At 51.7% G+C, this 22,673-nt stretch overlaps 1 protein-coding gene across 4 annotated transcripts in view; it reads left to right on the forward strand.

Moving 5' to 3' along the window:
* The window catches only part of TPD52L2 (TPD52 like 2), a 67,425-nt gene that overhangs the window by 7,703 nt on the left and 37,049 nt on the right, over nucleotides 1-22,673 (forward strand). For 3 of the 4 annotated variants that reach the window (XM_060230597.1, XM_060230598.1, XM_060230600.1), the window contains exons 2-3: nucleotides 3,073-3,230; nucleotides 7,876-8,024. In XM_060230597.1, coding sequence (XP_060086580.1) covers nucleotides 3,073-3,230; nucleotides 7,876-8,024 — 307 coding nt within the window. The remainder of the gene's footprint in view (nucleotides 1-3,072; nucleotides 3,231-7,875; nucleotides 8,025-22,673) is intronic. The other variant, XM_060230599.1, reaches the window with a different exon arrangement.

Consider the following 22,673-nt stretch of genomic DNA (forward strand, 5'->3'; position numbering starts at 1 on the left):
GGATTAAAACGTCCTCTCCCCCATCCCCCCCACGGCTTCTGAATGTTGCGTTTTCTTATATCGGCTCTGTGTTGATTGTTTCTCTTGCGTAGGGACTTGTTCAGTGCAGAAGGGCTCTGGGGCACATGGCGGTATATATTACATTGGATAACATGCAAGCAGCTGAGACCATCATTTGCTTCCATAGCAGCGCTAGTCGAATATGTGCGGGGAGAAAGTTGGCATCTAAGTCTGTCGCAAGGGTTGGTTCTTGGGTCTGTGGGTCTGTCGGTGAGGAAAGGCCTGTTCACCACCACCTATTCTCCAGACAGAGATGAAGAAGATAATGGATTTATATCCCACCCTATACTCTGAATCGCAGAGTTTTGGAGCAGTCACAATCTCCTGTACCTTCCCCCCTACACACAACAGACACCCTGTGAGGTAGGAAGGGCTGAGAGAGCTCTGACGGAAGCTGCCCTTTCAAGGATAGCTCTGCGAGAGCTGTGGCTGACCCAAGGCCATTCCAGCAACTCCAAGCGGAGGAGTGAGGATTCAAACCCGGTTCTCCCAGGTAAGAGTCCGCACACTTAATCACTACACCCAACTGGCTGTAGTGGTTAAGTGAAGAAGAAGACCACAGATTTATACCCCGCCCTTCTCTCTGAACCAGAGTCTCAGAGCGGCTTACAATCTCCTTTATCTCCTTCCCTCACAACAGACACCTCGTGAGGTGGGCGGGGCTGAGAGGGCTCTCACAGCAGCTGCCCTTTCAAGGACAGCTCTGCGAGAGCTACGGCTCACCCAAGGCCGTTCCAGCAGCTGCAAGTGGAGGAGGGGGGAATCAAACCCGGTTCTCCCAGATAAGAGAGCTATGGCTGACCCAAGGCTATTCCAGCAGGTGCAAGGGGAGGTGTGGGGAATCAAACCCGGTTCTCCCAGATAAGAGTCCGTGCACTTAACCACTACACCAAACTGTCTTTACAAGAGACTGATGCATCGAACTAACTGAAGCCATGAGCTGTAGGTGACAACCAGCAGGCGATCTGTTGTTACAGGTCTGTCTTGGAACAGGCTGGTTTGCTCTGGGGACTGATCCGGCGCTGGCCCTCTGCTCACGGAGTGCCACTGTACTCCTTTAAGGATCTTCCTGGTGTTTTTTTTTCTTTTTTGTTATAAAAATTTCCACAACGATTTCCTTCCCTGTCGGGATCCGGAAAAGTGAGTTCTGACTCTGGAGGCTCACGCCGGAACCAATGCCGTTGATCTTTAATAAGCTGCCGTAGGACTTTCGCTCGCTACAGTCAACAAACGCGGCTCTCCCTGTGGAATTATCACGGGAGGTCCCGGCGCAGTCGTTTGAGGTGGTAAACAAGGACGAAGCGCCGGCGAGTTCGTTCTTGTGGAAGGCCTCAGAGGCTATCATTACTGGAGTATCCCGGCGTTTAAAAAAACAAAATGCCCGAAGTCTGGCTGTTCTTAGACACAGAAATGATGGCTTTTTATCCTGTTTCCTGGTCATCTACCCTTACGTCATCTATTTGACTTCTGCTGTGCCGAGGTCAGGTTCTTTTGGGTTTTCTTCCTCCGTATGCCGCAGAAGGTCCTAAGTTCAATCCCCGGCATCTCCAACTAAAAAGGGTCCAGATTTGAGACCCTGGAGAGCCGTTGTTAGTCTGAGTAGACAATACTGACTTCGATGGACTGAGGGTCTGATTCAGTATAAGGCAGCTTCATATGTTCACTCCTCCACTTGCAGCTGCTGGAGTGGCCTTGGGTCAGCCATAGCTCTCACAGGAGTTGTCCTTGAAAGAGCAGCTGCTGGGAGAGCCCTCTCAGCCCCACCCACCTCACAGGGTGTCTGTTGTGGGAGAGGATGGTAAAGGAGATGGTGAGCTGCTCTGAGATTCAGAGTGAAGGGCAGGGTATAAATCCAATATCTTCTTCTTGAGAGCCAGTTTGGTGTAGTGGTGAAGTGCGCGGACTCTTATCTGGGAGAACCGGGTTTGATTCCCCACTCCTCCACTTGCACCTGCTGGAATGGCCTTGGGTCAGCCATAGCTCTCTTATCTGGGAGAACCGGGTTCGATTCCCCACTCCTCCACTTGCACCTGCTGGAGTGGCCTTGGGGCAGCCAGAGCTCTGGCAGAGGTTGTCCTTGAAAGAGCAGCTGCTGGGAGAACCCTCTCAGCCCCAAGCACCTCACAGGGTGTCTGTTGTGGGGGGAGAAGATATAGGCGATTGTAAGCCGCTCTGAGTCTCTGATTCAGAGAGAAGGGAGGAGTATAAATCTGCAGTCGTCTCCTCCTCCTCCTTCCTTTGCATATTAGGCCACACACTCCTGATGTAGCCAATCCTCCAAGAGCTTACAGGGTTCTTAGTACAGGGCCTACTGTGAGCTCCGGGAGGACTGGCTACATCGGGGGTTGTTTGGCCTAATATGCAAAGGAGTTCCTGCTCCGAAAAATAGCACCCTGCTCTCACCTCAAAATGTGCATGAAACCGGAAGTCTTGTGCAGCTGTGCCTTTGGAGCGGAACGTGGTTGGTTCCTTTTGGTGGCAAACTTGGGTTTGTCGCCGCGTGAAGATGCTTCTGTCAATGAGGCTGTCGGTCCAATAAGATCCTCCTTCCGATTGTGTCGGTGTTTGGGGGCTCTTAACAGCGAAGCCCTTTTCTTGAAGTTGCCTCGAAGTTCCCTCTAAGCTGAGCTAGCGCACAGAATTTTAGCCTCCAGCTCACAGGTTTTTGTCTTCGCTCAGGAAGGACGACCTCAGAGCACACTCACTTACGCCAGCAGCTCGCAACTTTCACGCCGATCGCTCACAGCTTTAACGACGGTAGCTCACAAAAGTGGAATTTTTGCTCACGAGACTTCTGCAGCTTAGAGGGACGATTGCTGGTAGGGCACTGCTCGCCCGCCTGCGGCTTTCGAAATGCAAATTCCCTGCTCCTGTCCGAGTCAAACTCAGAGCTCGGTTGGAGTTTCTCTTCCCCTTTCCCTCTGTGTCGCAAACGCCCCGTGAAACTAACCCGCTTTGCTGTTTAGCTGCTTATCCTTTTCTCCACCCCCTTCTGCTTCTTGTCCGTGACAGATATCAACCTTAACTCTCCCAACAAAGGTCTGCTGTCGGATACGATGACGGATGTCCCCGTGGATAACGCCAACGCGGCAGCCGCTCCTCCGAGACCCCCTTCCTACAATGGGCTCACCGAAGCGGAGGAAGAGGAGTTGAGAGCCGAGTTAGTCAAGGTAAGTCACTCTCTGTGCGTACTTCTCACGTGTGCTACGAGGATCTAACATTAAGGATAAGCATATGGAGCAGAGGTCCATCAGTGGCTATTAGCCACAGGGTATTGATGGAACTCTCTGTCTGGGGCAAGTGATGCTCTGTATTGTGGGTGCTTGGGAAGGGGCAACAGTGGGAGGGCTTCTAGCACCACTGGTGGACCTCTTGATGGCACTTGGTTTTTTTGGCCACTGTGTGACACACAGTGTTGGACTGGATGGGCCATTGGCCTGATCCAACATGGCTTCTCTTATGTGACACAGAGTGTTGGACTGGATGGACCATTGGCCTGATCCAACAGGGCTTCTCTGATGTTCTTATGTGACACAGAGTGTTGGACTGGATGGACCATTGCAGATCCAACAGGGCTTCTCTGATGTTCTTATGTGACACAGAGTGTTGGACTGGATGGGCCATTGGCCTGATCCAACAGAGCTTCTCTTAGGTTCTTATGTGGCACAGAGTGTTGGACTGGATGGGCCATTGGCCTGATCCAACAGGGCTTCTCTTATGTTCTTCTGTGACACAGAGTGTTGGACTGGATGGCCACTGGCCTGATCCAACATGGCTTCTCTTATGTTCTTATGTGACGCAGAGTGTTGGACTGGAATGGCCATTGGCCTGATCCAACAGGGCTTCTTTTATGTTCTTATGTGACACAGAGCTGGATGGATGGGCCACTGGCCTGATCCCACAGGGCTTCTCTTATGTGACACAGAACGTTGGACTGGATGGGCCATTGGCCTGATCCAACAGGGCTTCTCTTACGTTCTTATGATCTGTGTAATTCTGCTTCTAGTCTAAAGCAGGGGTGACAAACTCATTTGTTACGAGGGCCAAATCTGACATAAATGAGACCTCGTTGGGCCGGGCCATATGTGTATCTGTTTAAGATTAGGCAGCAGAGATAAAAACTTTTAAAGGGCACAAACACAATTAAAGATTAAAAAAAAAAAGTAAACATGCTTAAAACATTAGCACTCATTGGTCTTAAAGGTGCTTTCTTTGTATTTCTCCCATGGGATTCAGGAAACTGGGCAAAGGAAGCTCTGGCTCTTTCCTTCCTTCCCAGGGGACCAGGAGGGGGAGGAGCCTCAGCCAATAGAAGGAAGAGGGGCTTGGCTCAGTAGCTCTGCTGCGCGATTGAGAAAGCCTGGCAAAGCAAGTTGTTCCTCCCCCTCTACTCCCCAAGGGAGGAGCCTCAGCCAATGGACAAAATACAGGCTTTGCTCTGTAGCTCCTTGTGCGATCGAGCAAGCCTTGCAAAGCAAGCTTTGATGGAAAAGGAATCGAGAGGGGTAGAAGGATGTAGATGACAGCCAGTTACTTGCTGATAGGAACCTTCCGGGGGCCTGATTCAGCCCCTGGGCTGCATGTTTGACACCCCTGGTCTAAAGAGTTCTGGACAGCACTTTGGTTAGGAACGTGGGTTGTCTGAAGTTCAATTGAGTAGCTTCCCTTCTGCTTTCGTGAAAAGGACTTCTTATTTATTTATTTCTTCGTTTACCTCATTTATACCTCCGCCTTTCTCCCCGATGAGGACTGAGGTCAAAGCGGCTGACATCGTTCTCTCCTCTCCTCGGTTTTATCCTCACGACAACCCTGCAAGGTAGGCTAGGCTGGAAGTTCGTGACTGGCCCAAGGTCACCCGGCAAGGTTCCGTTGCAGAGCAGGGAACTGAACCGCTGCTCTGCCTCTCTGTGGGTTCCCCTCTTGTTCCCCACGGTATTCAGCATGTCATAAGAACATAAGGGAAGCCATATTTGATGAGGCCAATGGCCCATCCGGACCAACCCTCTGGGTCAAACAGTGGCCAAAACCCAGGTGCCCTCAGGAGGTCCACCAGCAGCACCAGAACTCCAGAAGCCCTCCCACCAACAATACAGAGCATCACTGCCCAGGATGTCAGAACGTAAGAGAAGCCACAGTGGATCAGATCAGTGGCCTTTCTGGTCCAACACTCTGTGTAGCACAGTGGCCAAAACCCAGGTGCCCTCAGGAGGTCCACCGGCAGTGCCAGAATTCCAGAATTCCTCCCTCGGTTGCCCTTCAAGCACCAAGAACTTCTACCCGTGAACTGCTGGTAGAAGTTATCCAGATCTTGGACACGCAGTTTCTCCCCCCCTTCCTTCTGAGAGCAGTTTGTGTAGTGGTTAACTGTGTGGACTCTTATCTGGAAGAACCAGCTTTGATTTTCCAATCTTTCACTTGCAGCTGTTGGAATGGCCTTGGGTCAGCCATAGCTCTTGCAGGAGTTGTCCTTGAAAGGGCAGCTGCTGTGAGAGCCCTCTCAGCCCCACCCACCTCACAGGGTGTCTGTTGTGGGGGGGAAGAAGATATAGGAGATTGTAGGCCACTCTGAGTCTCTGATTCAGAGAGAAGGGCAGGGTATAAATCTGCAGTCTTCTTTTTTTCTGTCTCATTCCAGGGGAGTCATGCAAGCCTTCAGTGGGGTGGAGCGTGAAGGGTGGGATGTGGGGAACTGAAGAAGAAGAAGATATTGGATTTATATCCTGCCCTCTACTCTGAATTTCAGAGGCTCACAATCTCCTTTTTTCTTCCTCTCCCACAACAGACACCCTGTGAGGTGGGTGGGGCTGAGAGAGCTCTGACAGAAGCTGCCCTTTCAGGGACAGCTCTGCAAGAGCTCTGCTGACCCAAGGCCATGCCAGCAGGTGCAAGTGGAGGAGTGGAGAATCAAACCCGGTTCTCCCAGATAAAAGTCCACACACTTAACTGCTACACCAAACTGGCTCTATTTCTGGCTGGGCTACGGTAATATGCCGTGCAGAGGGCTGCCTTTGCAAATTGTCTGGAAGCTTCCGCTGGTTCAAAATGCCGCTGCTCGTGTTCGAAGCAGGGCCCAGCATAACAATCGGATAGCAGCGGTTAATCCCTGTTTGCAGTCTCAGTTAAATCCAGCTCAGGCTAGCTAAATCTCGGAAGCTGAGAAGGGTCACCCCTGGGTAGTATTTGGATGGGAGCCGTCGAAGGAATACCAGAGGTGTGACGCAGAGGCAGTAATGGCAAACCACCTCTGGATGTCTCTTTTCTTGAAACCCCTTGGGGTCATGAGAACATAAGAGAAGCCATGTTGGATCAGGCCAGTGGCCCATCCAGCCCAACACTCTGTGTCACACAATGGCCAAAAAATTCAGGTGCCCGTCAGAAGGTTCACTAGTGAGGCCAGGACACTAGAAGCCCTTCCACTGCGCCCCCCCACCCCAAGCACCAAGAATTCAGAGCATCACTGCCCCAGACAGAGAGTTCCAACAATATGCCTGGGCTAATAGCCACTGATGGACCTCTGCTCCATATGTTTACCCAATCCCTCTTGAAGCTGGCTATGCTTGTAGCCGCCTCCCACCTCCTGTGGCAGTGAATTCCACGTGTTAATCACCCTTTGGGTGAAGAAGGACTTCCTTTTATCTGTTCTAACCCAGCTGCTCAGCAATTTCATGGAGGGCCCTCGAGTACTCATATTGTGAGAAAGGGAGAAAAGTACTTCTTTCTCTACCTTCTCTATCCCGTGCATAACCTTGTAAACCTCTATCTTGTCACCCCGCAGTCGACGTTTCTCCAAGCTAAAGAGCCCCAAGCGTTTTAACCTTTCTTCATAGGGAATAATTCTAGTTGCTCTTTTCTGGACTTTTTCCACTGCCGTAATATCTTTTACGGAACTGGCTGATTTGTTTTCAATTCCCTTCCTAATAATTCCCAGCATGGCGTTGGCCTTTTTTTATTGCAACCGCACACTGTCTCGACATTTTTAGTGGGTTATTTACCACGACCCCAAGATCTCTCTCTTGGTCAGTCTCCGCCAGTTAGTAAGTTATCTGTGACTTGATGGCACTTTACACCACAACGTGAATTTTTGGTCAGACCTGGGTAACCCAGGCAGGTTTGATCTTGCCGTATCTTGGAAGCCCTAGTAGAAGAAGAAGATGAAGAAGATATTGGATTTATGTCCCGCCCTCCACTCCAAAGAGTCTCAGAGCAGCTCACAATCTCCTTTCCCTTCCTCCCCCACAACAGACACCCTGTGAGGTGGGTGGGGCTGAGAGAGCTCTCACAGCAGCTGCCCTTTCAAGGACAACCTCTGCCAGAGCTATGGCTGACCCAAGGCCATCCCAGCAGCTGCAAGTGGAGGAGTGGGGAATCAAACCCGGTTCTCCCAGATAAGAGTCCGCACACTTAACCACTACACAAAACTCCGTAAAAAGGAGAGCCCACCACTTCCCCAGGAGGAAGCTTGTTCCACTGAGGAACCGCTCTAAACTCACAAATACCTCCCCCTAAATTCAAAGGATCTTCATTGCTGTCAGATGGCCCTCTAGCCTCTGTTTTAAAACCTCCAAGGAAGAAGAGCCCGCCACCTCCCAAGGAGAAAGCCTGTTCCACTTAGGAGCCGTTCTGACTGCCAGAAAGCTCTCCCTAATGTTTAGTCAAAAACTCTTCTGATTTAATTTCATACGCACAGTTACAGCGTCATAAGTCGATGCTTTTCCTGGGATACCGGACCACTACCGCTTATCTTCCACGCATGTCCCATCTCCGCTCGCTCCTGCAACCCCCAGAACCCGCTAACCCCTGGCGCTTCTCTTGCAGGTGGAGGAAGAAATCGGCACCCTGCGCCAGGTCCTGGCTGCCAAAGAGAGACACTGCGGAGAGCTGAAGAGAAAGCTGGGCCTGACCCCTTTGGATGGGCTGAAGCAAAACCTCTCGAAGAGCTGGCACGACGTCCAAGTCTCCAACGCGTGAGTGTTTGCCTCTTCAGCTCTCCTGTCTAAAGAACGGTGTTCTGTAGATCCAAGCGGGCAGCCGTGTTGGCCTGAAGCAGTAGAACAAAGCAGGAGTCGAGTGTACCCTTAAGACCAACCAAGTTGTATTCAGAACGTAAGCTTTCATGTGCTGTAATAAGCACACTTCATCAGACGAGGCATCGGGTCCAGTGAGCAGAGCAACATATACCGTATTTTTTTGGACCATAAGGCGCTCCGGTCCATAGGACGCACCTTCCTCCTGGGGGGCGATCCGCTGCCTCCGCCTCTGATCCCGGCGCTTCCCCCGCGCCTGCCTGGCTCCAGCTCTGACGCTTAAAGCAAGCGCTGGGATCGGAGGGCGGAGGGAGCGATCCCAGCGCTTGCTGTAAGCATCAGAGCTGGAGCCAGGCAGACAGGCACGGAGGAAGCACCCGCCCCCTCCGCAGCCGGCTCTCGCGAAGCGCTGGGTTTGCGGAGGGGGCAGGTGCTTCCTCCATGCCTGTCTGCCTGGCTTCAGCTCTGATGTTTAAAGCAAGCTCTGGGATCGGAGGGCGGAGGGAGCGATCCCAGCGCTTGCTGTAAGCATCAGAGCTGGAGCCAGGCAGACAGGCACGGAGGAAGCACCCGCCCCCTCCGCAGCCGGCGCTCGCGAAGCGCTGGGTTTGCGGAGGGGGCAGGTGCTTCCTCCATGCCTGTCTGCCTGGCTTCAGCTCTGATGTTTAAAGCAAGCTCTGGGATCGGAGGGCGGAGGGAGCGATCCCAGCGCTTGCTGTAAGCATCAGAGCTGGAGCCAGGCAGACAGGCACGGAGGAAGCACCCGCCCCCTCCGCAGCCGGCGCTCGCGAAGCGCTGGGTTTGCGGAGGGGGCAGGTGCTTCCTCCATGCCTGTCTGCCTGGCTTCAGCTCTGATGTTTAAAGCAAGCTCTGGGATCGGAGGGCGGAGGGAGCGATCCCAGCGCTTGCTGTAAGCATCAGAGCTGGAGCCAGGCAGACAGGCACGGAGGAAGCACGCTGCCCTCTCCGCAGCCGGCGCTCGCGAAGCGCTGGGTTTGCGAAGGGGGCAGGTGCTTCCTCCATGCCTGTCTGCCTGGCTTCAGCTCTGATGTTTAAAGCAAGCTCTGGGATCGGAGGGCGGAGGGAGCGATCCCAGCGCTTGCTGTAAGCATCAGAGCTGGAGCCAGGCAGACAGGCACGGAGGAAGCACGCTGCCCTCTCCGCAGCCGGCGCTCGTGAAGCGCTGGGTTTGCGGTGGGGGCAGCGTGGAGCGATCCCAGCGCTTGCTGGAAGAAGCTGGAGCCAGGCAGGCAGGCGCGGGGGAAGCGCCGGGATCAGAGGCGGAGGCAGCGGATCACACACACCCCCCCCGGAGGAAGGTATGTACCTTCACTCCATAAGACGCACACACTTCCCCCCCACACTTTTTTTTGGGGGGGAAGTGCGTCTTATGGTGCAAAAAATACGGTAGCTGGTAGAACAAAGTAGGAGTCAAGTTAAGACCAACCAAGTTTTATTCCGAAGGTCAGCTTTCGTGTGCTCTCTAAGCACACTTCATCAGACGAGGCATCGGGTACAGTGAGCAGAGCTACATATAGCCGGTCGGCAGTGGTTTAGAATGCAAAATGGCACAGATTGACGATCCAACGACAGAAGAGTAAAATGAACAGATTGAACAAACCTTTGATCTGGGTAACATGAGCGTGAGAAACCAATAAAACAGTAACATGTCAAAATGTGAGAATGTCTGTTAATCGCTCTATCGTTATAAGCCTGGTCCAAACTGAGAAAGAAATGCCCTCAATTTGGCCCAAGCTTATAACAATAGAGCGATTAACAGACATTCTCACATTTTGACACGTTACTGTTTTATTGGTTTCTCACGCTATGCTACCCAGATCAAAGGTTTGAACGCTGTTCTAGTGAGGCTTGCAGTCGAAGAGAGATGGAAACAAGAAACTTCACTGTCTTAGTTTTATCGTGGAGTGAGATGGACAAATTAACAAAAGCTTTAAGAGATTATGATTTAGATATATTCAAAAAGGAGTGGAAGAAATTTAAAGGATATATGGAGAAAGAGTGGAATGTAAAAAAGACATTGGACAATTTTTGAGTATTAATGAGAAAAGAAAAGTATTGAACTTTGGTTAGTGGTACCTTATAATTGAATTTAAATTTATAACTTCAGGGAAATCAAATATTGGAGGGAGGGGGGGTTGAAATATCATATGGGTTAGTATAGAAAAGAGACAATTAAATATTGTAACCATATGTTATTAATAAATCGTTAAAACACAAGAAACTTCACTGCCTCCCCCTCCCCACGAGAGAGGCGACATCTTGCGTCTTCAGCACATCCCAGCTAGGCAACGTGATCCCAAACGTACCTTTCCTCCTGGTTCACAAACTGCTGCTTGCAGCAGGTAGCCCCAGTTTAGGGCACAGGGGTCTTTGAGGCTGGGATAGATTTGGTAACTGAAGCCTGGTAACGGTTTCAATCCTAATGGGGCACAACACATGGAATTCACTGCCACAGGAGGTGAAGGCAGCTACAAGCATAGACGGGGATTAGATCAACATCTGGAGCAGAGGTCCATCAGTGGCTATTAGCCACAGGGGATGGAATTCTCTGTCTGGGGCAGTGATGCTCTGTATTCTTGGTGCTTGTGGGGGGGACGACTGTGGGAGGGCTTCTGGAGTTCTGTCCCTGCTGGTGGACCTCCTGATGACGTCTGGGTTTTGGCTACTGTGTGACACAGAGTGGACTGGATGGTCCATTGGTCTGATCCAACATGGCTTCTCTTATGTTCATGTTAAATTAATACATTAGAAGAAGAAGATGATGATATTGGATTTATATCCTGCCCTCCACTCCACTCTGAAGAGTCTCAGAGCGGCTCACAATCTCCTTTCCCTTCTTCCCCCACAACAGACACCCTGTGAGGTGGGTGGGGCTGGAGAGGGCTCTCACAGCAGCTGCCCTTTAAAGGACAACCTCTGCCAGAGCTATGGCTGACCCAAGGCCATTCTGGCAGGTGCAAGTGGAGGAGTGGGGAATCAAACCCGGTTCTCCCAGATAAGAGTCCGCACACTTAACCATTACACCACACTGGCTCTCCATAATAAAAACTTCCATTGGAACCAAAATGGGCTTTGGCCAAAAGGCCAGTTTGGTGTAGTGGTTAAGTGTGTGGTCTCGGAGAGAACCGGGTTTGATTCCCCACTCCTCCACTTGCAGCTGCTGGAATGGCCTTGGGTTAGCCATAGCTGTCACAGGAGTTGTCCTTGAAAGGGCAGCTGCTGGGAGAGCCCTCTCAGCCCCACCCACCTCACAGGCTGTCTGTTGTGGGGGTGGGGAGAAGATATAGGAGATTGTGAGCCTCTCTGATTCAGAGAGAAGAGAGGGGTATAAATCTGCAGTCTTCTTCTTAGTGATACAATTCATTAAAATATGCACCTTAAATTGCAGTTATACAAAATGCTACGTCTGGAACCTAAGCTTTAAAACACACACACCAAAGAGGGCAGGCCAGTTTATTACCTGGGTAAGTTCTACTCTCTTATTTGAATAAACGAGGACCATTAAAATCGTTTTTCAGATTAAGAACGGCAGAGAAGCCATGTTGGGTCAGGCCAGTGGCCTCCCCAGTCCAACACTCTGTGTGTCCCAGAGTGGCCAAAACCCAGGGGGCATCAGGAGGTCCACCAGCAGGGCCAGAACTCCAGAAGCCCTTCTACTGTGACCCCCTCCACTCCCTCAAACACCAAGAGTACAGAGCATCACTGCCCCAGGCAGAGGGTTCCATCTATACGTCATTGTTCATGGTCCAAATATCCCCATAAACCAGCTCAGAACAAACCATAGTTCTGTGATGTTTAGACCCACATTCAGGAAGCAAAGTAAATCACCCTGACCTGGGTAGGCCAAACAATCTCGATTTTGTCAGATATTGGTGGACTTGGCTGCAGGGTTGACTCTGACAAGTACTTGGATGGGAGACCTCCTTGGAATGCCAGAAGCCAGGGGGCAGGATTTACTTGGCCACCTCTGAATATCCTTCAGGCCCCCAGTAGGGGGGCAGTCAACAGAGGTTGCCATGACTTCCGGGTGCTCGCGTACACACGCATGCACACGAAGGAAGCAAAACACGTCCCATCCAGGCCTCAGATTCAGCAGGAGTTCACAGGAGCACAGCTCCTGAGCCTTTCCGAGGGTTCCCCCTCTTCCTCCCCCACTGCCTGCGTTGTCCATGGAATAGTAGGTGTGGCTGCATAACAATCCCTGGATTAGGAGAGCGGGCAGCCAGCCAGCCACCAGGGGCTTTGCCACACCCCCAGCAGCCCCCATTGACCCCTGGAGAAGCCTGCACCACCCTTTCTCCACTTCTTATGTGATTTTGGGTGGCAGGTGGCTTGTTGGCCTTTTTGGGGCGGCCAAGGAAAGCCCCAGGTGAGCGAGGCCTGCTTGGGCTGGCTGGATCTCTAGTCAGCTCATGCAGGCCTCGCTCGCCCAGGGCGCTCCTTTCTTGCGTTGGGGGGGGCCATATGCTAATGAGTTATGCTAATGAGCTCCACCACCTATTTTTCTACAAAAACTGGCCCTACTTCTTTGTTAATTAAACACATCGTAGCCCGTTAGAATTCATCCTTTTTTTTTCAGCTTTGCTTCAGCCTCGTTGGTTACCTGAGTTGAAGTTTTATTCTTCCCCTTTTTTCGGTTTTGCGACTGGGGCAGACCTGCCTGTGTGCAAAAAAGCCGTTCCTCTGGATCGCAGCCAGTGGCACTGATCATCCAGGAGACTGAATGAAAACCCGTGTGCTTTTTTAGGGGGGGGGGGAATCGATCTAGATTTCTCTGCTTTCTCAACCAACAGATATAACTGGGAACTGGGCTTGCATTGTGCTTCACGTATCGCACTCAACCGCTTGATCAATTCCCTATTTACAGTGGCGCTTTTGCCCAGACGCAAGGTGTGGGTTTAAAACTCCAGGCGCCTTTGTCAAATGGAGAAAATCCCAAGTTCTAAAACTCAGAGCCGCTTTCCTGTCTCCAGCAGGGGAGGTGACCCAGATCCATCCGCTTGCTGTGAGCTGCCGTTGCTTAGTCAGTTACCTACAGGAAACCGGATTTTCTTTCCTTTTTTTGGAAGTGTAATTGACCCCCCCGGGTTTTTGTTCCTAGTTATGTGAAAACCTCTGAGAAACTTGGAGAGCGGAATGAAAAACTGACACAGTCTGACCTGTGAATTCCCCCCTCCCTGCTTCTGAGCACTTTCCTTCTCTCTCTGATCACACTCTGTCCTCCGGCTAGTTCTGCCTCCTTTGTTTCGGATCCAGAGGAAGCTGGCTGCACGCTCGGGGTGCAGAAAGAAGCCACCTTCGTGCTCGTCAGAGTCGGCGTTGCACCTTCGTGCTCGTCAGAGTCGGCGTTGCACCTTGGGCCACGTTTAAGGTTCAGCGCATCCTCGATGTTTTCCTGTGTTTCTGGAGGGATTGATTGCAGTCAGACCTCTTGGGGACAAAGCCGCACACCCTTTCCTGTTAGATCAGCGCTCTGCGTACACAATTGTGCTTCAGAGTCCAACAGAACCATGGAGACCGGTCCCTTCCTTGAGAAGCTTATGATTCAGGTGTCAAGGGAGAGAGCAACGAGGGCTTTTTTCGGTGCACTTAAGAACCGCACATTCTGCCCCCGCTTCATGTTCTGAAACCTTGGCTTGGCTACTGCTTCTCCGTGGAGCAGCGCTGGGAGGCGTGGTCTGCGGTACCAGAGAAGGCTGCTTTCCCAGGTGCTGCCCCCCCCCAAGCAAAAGCACTAGGTACGTGCACTAGCACTAAGCCATTTTCTCACTCAGTTATGATCCCTTTTATTTATTTACTTACTTTCAATTTATATCCTGCCCATTCCAAACGGACTCAGGGCGGCCAACAATCGTGATAAAACCAACATCTCAATTTCAGGTATAAAACAATAGGACAGACCATTATGATTCAAAACCATTTAAAGCAAAGTATTGGCGCTATACAGAATATACAGTTTATCTGTTGGTGGTCCGTCTGGCGGAGTTGCCCAGCAGCATAAAAGTTCAGTTTTACAAGCCCTGCGGAATTGGGAGAGATCCCGCACGGCTCTTATGGCCTCGGGGAGAGCGTTCCACAGCAATGGTGCTACCGCTGAGAAGGCCCTGGCCCATGTAGAGCCCAGTCTGGCCTCCTTTGGTCCAGGGATGGACAATAGATTTTGAGTTCCCGAACGCAGCGCTCTCTGGGGAACATATGGGGAAAGGCGGTCCTTTAGATTGACAGGTCCATGGCCATACAGCAGGGGTGGCCAACGGTAGCTCTCCAGATGTTTTTGGACATACGGACATATGAAGCTGCCTTATACTGAATCAGACCCTTGGTCCATCAAAGTCAGTATTGTCTTCTCAGACTGGCAGCAGCTCTCCAGGGTCTCAAGCTGAGGCTTTTCACACCTATTTGCCTGGACCCTTTTTTGGAGATGCCGGTGATTGAACCTGGGACCTTCTGCTTCCCAAGCAGATGCTCTACCACTGAACCACCGTCCCTCCCCTGCTCTCCAGGGTCTCAAGCTGAGGTTTTTCACGCCTACTTGCCTGGACCCTTTTTTGGAGATGCCAGGGATTGAACCTGGGACCTTCTGCTTACCAAGCAGATGCTCTACCACTGAGCCACCATCCCTCCCCTGTTCTCCAGGGTCTCAAGCTGAGGGTTTTCACGCCTACTTGCCTGGACCCTTTTTTGGAGATGCCAGGGATTGAACCTGGGACCTTCTGCTTACCAAGCAGATGCTCTACCACTGAGCCACCATCCCTCCCCTGCTCTCCAGGGTCTCAAGCTGAGGCTTTTCACACCTATTTGCCTGGACCCTTTTTTGGAGATGCCGGTGATTGAACCTGGGACCTTCTGCTTCCCAAGCAGATGCTCTACCACTGAGCCACCGTCCCTCCCCTGCTCTCCAGGGTCTCAAGCTGAGGTTTTTCACGCCTACTTGCCTGGACCCTTTTTTGGAGATGCCAGGGATTGAACCTGGGACCTTCTGCTTACCAAGCAGATGCTCTACCACTGAGCCACCATCCCTCCCCTGCTCTCCAGGGTCTCAAGCTGAGGGTTTTCACGCCTACTTGCCTGGACCCTTTTTTGGAGATGCCAGGGATTGAACCTGGGACCTTCTGCTTACCAAGCAGATGCTCTACCACTGAGCCACCATCCCTCCCCTGCTCTCCAGGGTCTCAAGCTGAGGTTTTTCACACCTATTTGCCTGGACCCTTTTTTGGAGATGCCAGGGATTGAACCTGGGACCTTCTGCTTACCAAGCAGATGCTCTACCACTGAGCCACCGTCCCTACAACTCCCATCAGCCCCAGCCATTGGCCATGCTGGCCTGGGCTGATAGGAGTTGTAGGCAAAAAAACATCTGGAGAGCTACCGTTGGCCACCCCTGCCATACAGGGCTTTAAAGGTCAACGCCAGCGCTTTGAAACGGACTCGGAACACACCGGCGGCCAGCGCAGCTCTTTCAGCACTGGTTGAATGTGCTCCCGTCTCGGGAGCCCCATGAACAACTGTGCTGCAACATTCTGCACTAGCTGCAGTTTCTGAGTCAGAGTCAAGGGCAGCCCCATGCAGAGGGACGGTGGCTCAGTGGTAGAGCGTCTGCTTGGGAAGCAGAAGGTCCCAGGTTCAATCCATGGCATCTCCAAAAAAGGGTCTAGGCAAATAGGTGTGAAAAACCTCAGCCTGAGACCCTGGAGAGCCGCTGCCAGTCTGAGAAGACAATACTGACTTGGATGGACCAAAGGTCTGATTCAGTATAAGGCAGCTTCATATGTTCAAGAGACTTTTTTAGGGGAGGGACGGTGGCTCAGTGGTAGAGCATCTGCTTGGGAAGCAGAAGGTCCCAGGTTCAATCCCCGGCATCTCCAGCTAAAAAGAGTCCAGGCAAGTAGGCGTGAAAAACCTCAGCTTGAGACCCTGGAGAGCCGCTGCCAGTCTGAGAAGACAATACTGACTTTGATGGACCAAGGGTCTGATTCAGTATAAGGCAGCTTCATATGTTCATATGAGGGCATTACAGTAGTCTATTCTCGAGGTGACCGTAGCATGGATCGCCATTGCTAAGTCGCAGCGCTCCAGAAAAGGGGCCAGCTGTCGAACCCGCCGCAGATGGGAAAAGGCGGACTCGACTGCGGTTGCTACCTGGGCCTCCATAGACAAGGAGGGCTCCAGGAGCACTCCCAGGCTCTTGACCTTCAGGGCCAGAATTAGTGGCACCCCATCAAAAGCCGGCAAGGCGATCCCTGCAGAGTGGCTGAGGTGTACACAGAGGGACGTGTGCGTACCTGCTTGGTTGTGTAAAGAAAGTCTGATCTGGGTGCATGCATGGATTTGTAAACACTTTTTAACGTGATCTAGCGATCCTTTGTGGGTGATCCCAGCTTTGGGGCGGTGCGGGGGGGGGACGGGACGGCTGAGGGGCTCGTGAAGCTGCTGTATGCCGAATCAGGCTGTCGGAGTCAGCACTGTCTACTCAGACGGGCAGCAGCTCTCCAGCATTGCAGCCCAGGTGAAGGTCTTTTGCATCACCTGCCCGCTTCTTTGAATTGGAGATGCTGGATAGTAACGCCCCGTATTCTTGGTGCTTGGAGAGCAACAGCGGGAGGGCTTCTGGAGCTCTGGCCCTGCTGGTGGACCCCCTGATGGCACCATGGTTTGGCCACTGCGTGACAGAGAGTGTTGGACTGGCTAGGCCATTGGCCTGATCCAATATGGCCTCTCTTATGTTCTTATATGGAGCAGAGATCCACGAGTGTCTCTTAGCCACAAGGGATAGATGGAACACTCTCTCTGGGACAGTGATGCTCTGTCTTTTTGGTGCTTGAGGGGGCAACAGCGGGAGGACTTCTGGAGTTCTGGCCCCACTGGTGGACCTCCTGATGGCACTTGGGGGGGTTTTGACCACTGCGTGACTCAGTGTTGGCCAGTGGTCTGATCCAACATGGCTTCTCTTATGTTCTTAACCTGGGGCCTTCTGCATTCCAAGCAGATGCTCTCCCACCAAGCCCCAATCCCTTCTTTCTCTTCTGCACTGCACATCTCTCTTTCCTGGTACCTCTCTGCACCATTGAAGAGATAGCACAGGCTTTGCAGGGTGTGTATTCCTGGTCCCTGGAAGAGTGAGTTTGACCCACCAAGTCCTACGAAGAAAGGTTGAAGGAGCTGGGGATGTTTAGCCTGGAGAGAAGGCGGCTGAGAGGTGACATGATCACCATCTTCAAGTACTTGAAAGGCTGTCCTGTAGAGGATGGTGTGGAATTGTTTTCTGTGGCCCCAGAAGGTAGGACCAGAACCAGTGGGTTGAAATTAAATCAGAAGAGTTTCCGGCTCAACGTTAGGAGGAACGTCCTGACTGTTAGAGCGGTTCCTCAGTGGAACAGGCTTCCTCCTCAGGAGGTGGTGGGCTCTCCTTCCTTGGAGGTTTTTAAACAGAGGGTAGATGGCCATCTGACAGCAATGAAGATCCTGTGACTTTAGGGGGAGGTGTTTGTGAGTTTCATGCCTTGTGCAGGGGGTTGGACCGAATGACCCTGGAGATCCCTTCCAACTCTACGATTCCATGATTGACCTAAGGCAGGGCCCGCTGGCTTCAGTGAAAGTTAATGATTCAGGAGGTTTTCCTAGGACAGTGTCCTTCTGAGCTTGCATCTAAGTTTCATGCTCAGGCAAGAGTGAGTGTTTGTAGGCATGCTATTTCCTCACTCAGTCGTGACTCCTGCAGAGCGGCTGAGGTGTACACAGAGGGACACTGTTTGGTTGTGTAAAGAAAGTCTTATCTGTGTGCATGCATGAATTTGTAGACACTTTTTAACATGGCCCAGCGATCCTTTGGAGGGGAAAGCATTCACATTCATAGGGGATTACTGGAATTTCTTTCTAAAACGCCTTACAATTATGACACAGAAGAATAGCTTTTTATACCCTGCTTTTATACCCCGTGGCGCAGAGTGTTAAAGCTGCAGTACTGCAGTCCTAAGCTCTGCTCACGAGCTGAGTTCGATCCCCGGCGGAAGCTGGATTTTGAGGTAGCTGGCTCGAGGTTGACTCAGCCTTCCATCCTTACGAGGTCAATCAAATGAGTCCCCAGCTTGCTGGGGGGAAAGTGTAGACGACTGGGGAAGGCAAGGGCAAACCACCCCGTAAAAAGTCTGCCATGAAAACATGGTGAAAGCAACGTCACCCCAGAGTCGGAAACGACTGGTGCTTGCACAGGGGACTACCCTTACCTTTTAACGGCCCCGTGGCGCAGAGTGGTAAAGCAGCGGTACTGTGATCTGAACTCTTTGCTCACGACCTGAGTTCGATCCCAGCAAAAGCCAGCCCAAGGTAGCCAGCCCAAGGTTGACTCAGCCTTCCATCCGTCCGAGGTCGGTAAAATGAGTCCCCAGTTTGCTGGGGGGGAAGCGTAGATGACTGGGGGAGGCAATGGCAAACCACCCGGTAAAAAAAAGTCTGCCGTAAAAAGGTTGTGAAAGCAACGTCATTCCAGAGTCGGAAACGACTGGTGCTTGCACAGGGGATCTTTCCTTTCCTTTCCTTACCCAAGGAGTCTCTAAGTCAGGGGTGTCAGAGGGCCGAATCTGACATAAATGGGACCTTGTCAGGCCGGGCCATGTGTGTACCTATTTAAGGTTAGGTAGCAGAGATATAAACTTTATAAAGGACACAGACAAACACAAGTAAAGATTTTTTCCAGAAAAACTTAAAATAAAACATGCTTAAACCATTAGCAATCGGTCTTAAAGGTGCTTTCTTTGTGTTTCTCCCATGGGACCCAGGGAACTGGGCCAAGGAAGCTCTGGCTCTTTCCCTCCTTCCCCAGGGGCCAGAAGGGGGAGGAGCCTCAGCCAATAGAAGGAAGAAAGGCTTGGCTCAGCAGCTCTGCTGTGCAATTGAGAGAGCCTGGCAAAGCAAGCTCTCCCTCCCTCCTTCCTCCCCAAGGGAGGAGCCTCAGCCAATGGAGAAAATAAAGGCTTTGCTTTGTAGCTCCTGTGTGATTGAGCAAGCCTGGCAAAGCAAGTTGTGATGCAGAAGGAAGCAAGAGAGAGGGAGAAGGAAGCAGATGGCAGCCAGTTGCTCGGGGGCCTGAGAGAAGCCCTCCGAGGGCCTGATTCGGCCCCCGGGCCACATGTTTGACACCCCTGGTCCAAGTGGCTTACAGTCCCCCTTCCCTTCACCTTATGAGGTAGGTGGGGCTGAGAGAAGTCAGGACTGGGATTGGCTCAAGGTCACCCAGCAGATTAGTTGTTGTTGATTTTCCAGGCTGTGTGGCTGTGGGCTTGGCATAGTGAGACCTGACGTTTCGCCAGCAACTGTGACTGGCATCCTCAGAGGTGTAACCCAGAAAACTGGAGTTCTCTCTGGGTCAAAGTAAGAAGAAGATGGTAGGCAGGTAATTTATATCTCCTTAAGAAATTACCTGCCTACCATCATCTTCTCACTTTGACCCAGAGAGAACTCCAGTTTTCTGGGTTATACCTCTGAGGACGCCAGTCACAGTTGCTGGCAAAATGTCAGGTCTCACTATGCCAAGACCACAGCCACACAGCCTGGAAAATCAACAACAACTAATTTGCTGGGTGACCTTGGACCCATTCCAGACCTGACTTCTCTCAGCAGGACTCTTTTGATGTTCTTATGAAGGCCTCAGCCTCTCTGCCCTGTTGTTGGCTATCTAGAGTAACTGGTTGGCCACTGTGTGAGACCGGAGGCTGGACTAGATGGACCACTGGTCTGATCCAGCAGGGCTCTTCTGATGTTCTTAGGAAGGCCTCAGCCTCTCTGCCCTGTTGTTGGCCCACCAAAGGAACTGGCTGGCCGCTGTGTGAGACAGGATTCTGGACTAGATGGACCACTGGTCTGCTCCAGCAGGGCTCTTCTGATGTTCTTATGAAGGCCTCAGCCTCTCTGCCCTGTTGTTAGCCCTCCAGAGGAACTGGTTGGCCACTGTGTGAGACAGGATGCTGGACTAGATGGACCACTGGTCTGATCCAGCAGGGCTCTTCTGATGTTCTTATGTAGGCCTCAGCCTCTCTGCCCTGTTGTTGGCCCTCCAGAGGGACTGATTGGCCACTGTGTGAGACAGGAAGCTGAACTAGATGGACCCTCACTGGTCTGATCCAGCAGAGCTCTTCTGATGTTCTTATGAAGGCCTCAGCCTCTCTGGCCTGTTGTTGGCCCTCCAGAGGGACTGATTGGCCACTGTGTGAGACAGGAGGCTGATCCAGCAGGGCTCTTCTGATGTTCTTATGAAGGCCTCAGCCTCTCTGGCCTGTTGTTGGACCTTCATAGGAACTGGTTGGCCATTGTGTGAGACAGGAGGCTGGACTCCTCCACTGGTCTGATCCAGCAGGGGCCTTCTGATGTTCTTATCCACCCATCTGATCGGGGGAGGGGCAGGACTGGACTAAATCAGAGAGGTCATCGGGTAAGTGCAGGTGTCCTTAAGCAAATGTTTTAAGAAGAGGAAGTCATCCTTACAGAGCAGTGGAGCAGCTGCTGTTTGTTTGTATCTGCTGTGGCTATCTCCTGATTCTGGCAGACTGAAATGCTTAAGTATTGGGTGGCAAGGGCCTTTTCCTACGCTTTTCCTACGATTGCCCCGCCGGGGAGGCCAGTGTGCTCAAAAAGCAAATGTAATTTTTTGTTTATTCATAGCCCTGCTTTTCCACAGGGACTAAAGGCAGACTTACAGAGCTAGTCAATACAGTCGACCAAACAGGACATTCGGTAAAAAGCACGTTGGGATTTTAGAAATCTGGAACCACCCAAAATAACCAGAACATAAGCATTAACGCGACACATTGTGTTGTAAAAATTACATAATAGGATCCTAATTATAGCAAGCGGTACACAGCACCGTCCCTGTTCATTTATTGACTATTTTGAACCGTTTTGTGCAGGGCAGTGCTGTTTCTTTCGTAGAAGAAGATGATATTGGATTTGTATCCCGCCCTATACTCTGAATCTCATAATCTCAGAGCAGCTCACAATCTCCTTTACCTTCTTCCCCCCAACAGACACCCTGTGCGGTAGATGAAGATATTGGATTTATATCCCACCCTCCACTCTGAAGAGTCTCAGAGCGGCTCACAATCTCCTTTCCCTTCCTCCCCCACAACAGACACCCTGTGAGGTAGATGAAGATATTGGATTTATATCCCGCCCTCCACTCCGAAGAGTCTCAGAGCGGCTCACAATCTCCTTTACCTTCCTCCCCCCCACAACAGACACCCTGTGAGGTAGATGAACATATTGGATTTATATCCCGCCCTCCACTCCGAAGAGTCTCAGAGCGGCTCACAATCTCCTTTACCTCCCCCCCCCCCCCCACAACAGACACCCTGTGAGGTAGAAGATATTGGATTTATATACTGCCCTCCACTCCGAAGAGTCTCAGAGCAGCTCACAATCTCCTTTACCTCCCTCCCCCACAACATACACCCTGTGAGGTATATGAAGATACTGGATTTATATCCCACCCTCCACTCAAGAGTCTCAGAGCGGCTCACAATCTCCTTTCCCTTCCTCCTCCACAACAGACACCCTGTGAGGTGGGTGGGGCTGGAGAGGGCTCTCACAGCAGCTGCCCTTTCAAGGACAGAGAGCGGCTCACAATCTCCTTTACCTTCCTCCCCCACAACAGACACCCCTGTGAGGTAGGTGGGGTTGAGAGAGCTCTGACAGCAGCTGCCCTTTCAAGGACAACTCCTACGAGAGCGATGGCTGACCCAAGGCGATTCCAGCAGGTGCAAGTGGAGGAGTGGGGAATCAAACCCGGTTCTCCCATATAAGAGTCTGTGCACTTTACCACTACACCAAACTGTCTCTAGAGCAGTGGTCCCCAACCTTTCTAGCACCGGGGACCGGTTTTGCGGAAGACAGTTTTTCTACGGACTGGGTGGGTGGGCGGGATGGTTTTGGGATGATACACTTGTGCACTTTATTTCTATTAGTTTGGTGTGGTGGTTAAGTGTGCAGACTCTTATCTGGGAGATCCAGTACTCCTCCACTTGCAGCTGGTGGAATGGCCTTGCGTCAGCCATAGCTCTCGCAGGAGTTGTCCTTGAAAGGGCAGCTTCTGGGGAGAGCTCTCTCAGCCCCACACACCTTACAGGGTGTCTGTCTTGGGGGAGGAAGGTAAAGTAGATTGTGAGCCACTCTGAGATTTGGAGTGGAGGGCAGGATATAAATCCAATGTCGTCGTCTTATTATTACTACATTGTAATATATAATTGCTAACCGGCCACGGACTGGTACTGGTCCACAGACCGGGGGTTGGGGACTCGTGCTCTGGAGAACGCACTGCACCAAACCGGCTGTAGAGAATCCCTCTTGCGCAAATCTGTTTGGCATAGTTTGCAGAATACCGGGAGAGCCAGGTGCCTACCTGACCTCAGGTAGACCGTCCCATAAGAAGGCATGTAGCAATAGTTCCTGAGTAAGTGAGTAACTGGAGAGCCAGTTTGGTGTAGTGGTTAAGTGTGCAGACTCTTATCTGGGAGAACTGGGTTTGATTCCCCACTCCTCCACTTCCAGCTGCTGGAATGGCCTTGGGTCAGCCATAGCTCC

The sequence above is a fragment of the Heteronotia binoei genome, chromosome 2 (genome assembly GCF_032191835.1).
Source record: "Heteronotia binoei isolate CCM8104 ecotype False Entrance Well chromosome 2, APGP_CSIRO_Hbin_v1, whole genome shotgun sequence".
Classification (NCBI taxonomy): Eukaryota; Metazoa; Chordata; class Lepidosauria; order Squamata; family Gekkonidae; genus Heteronotia; species Heteronotia binoei.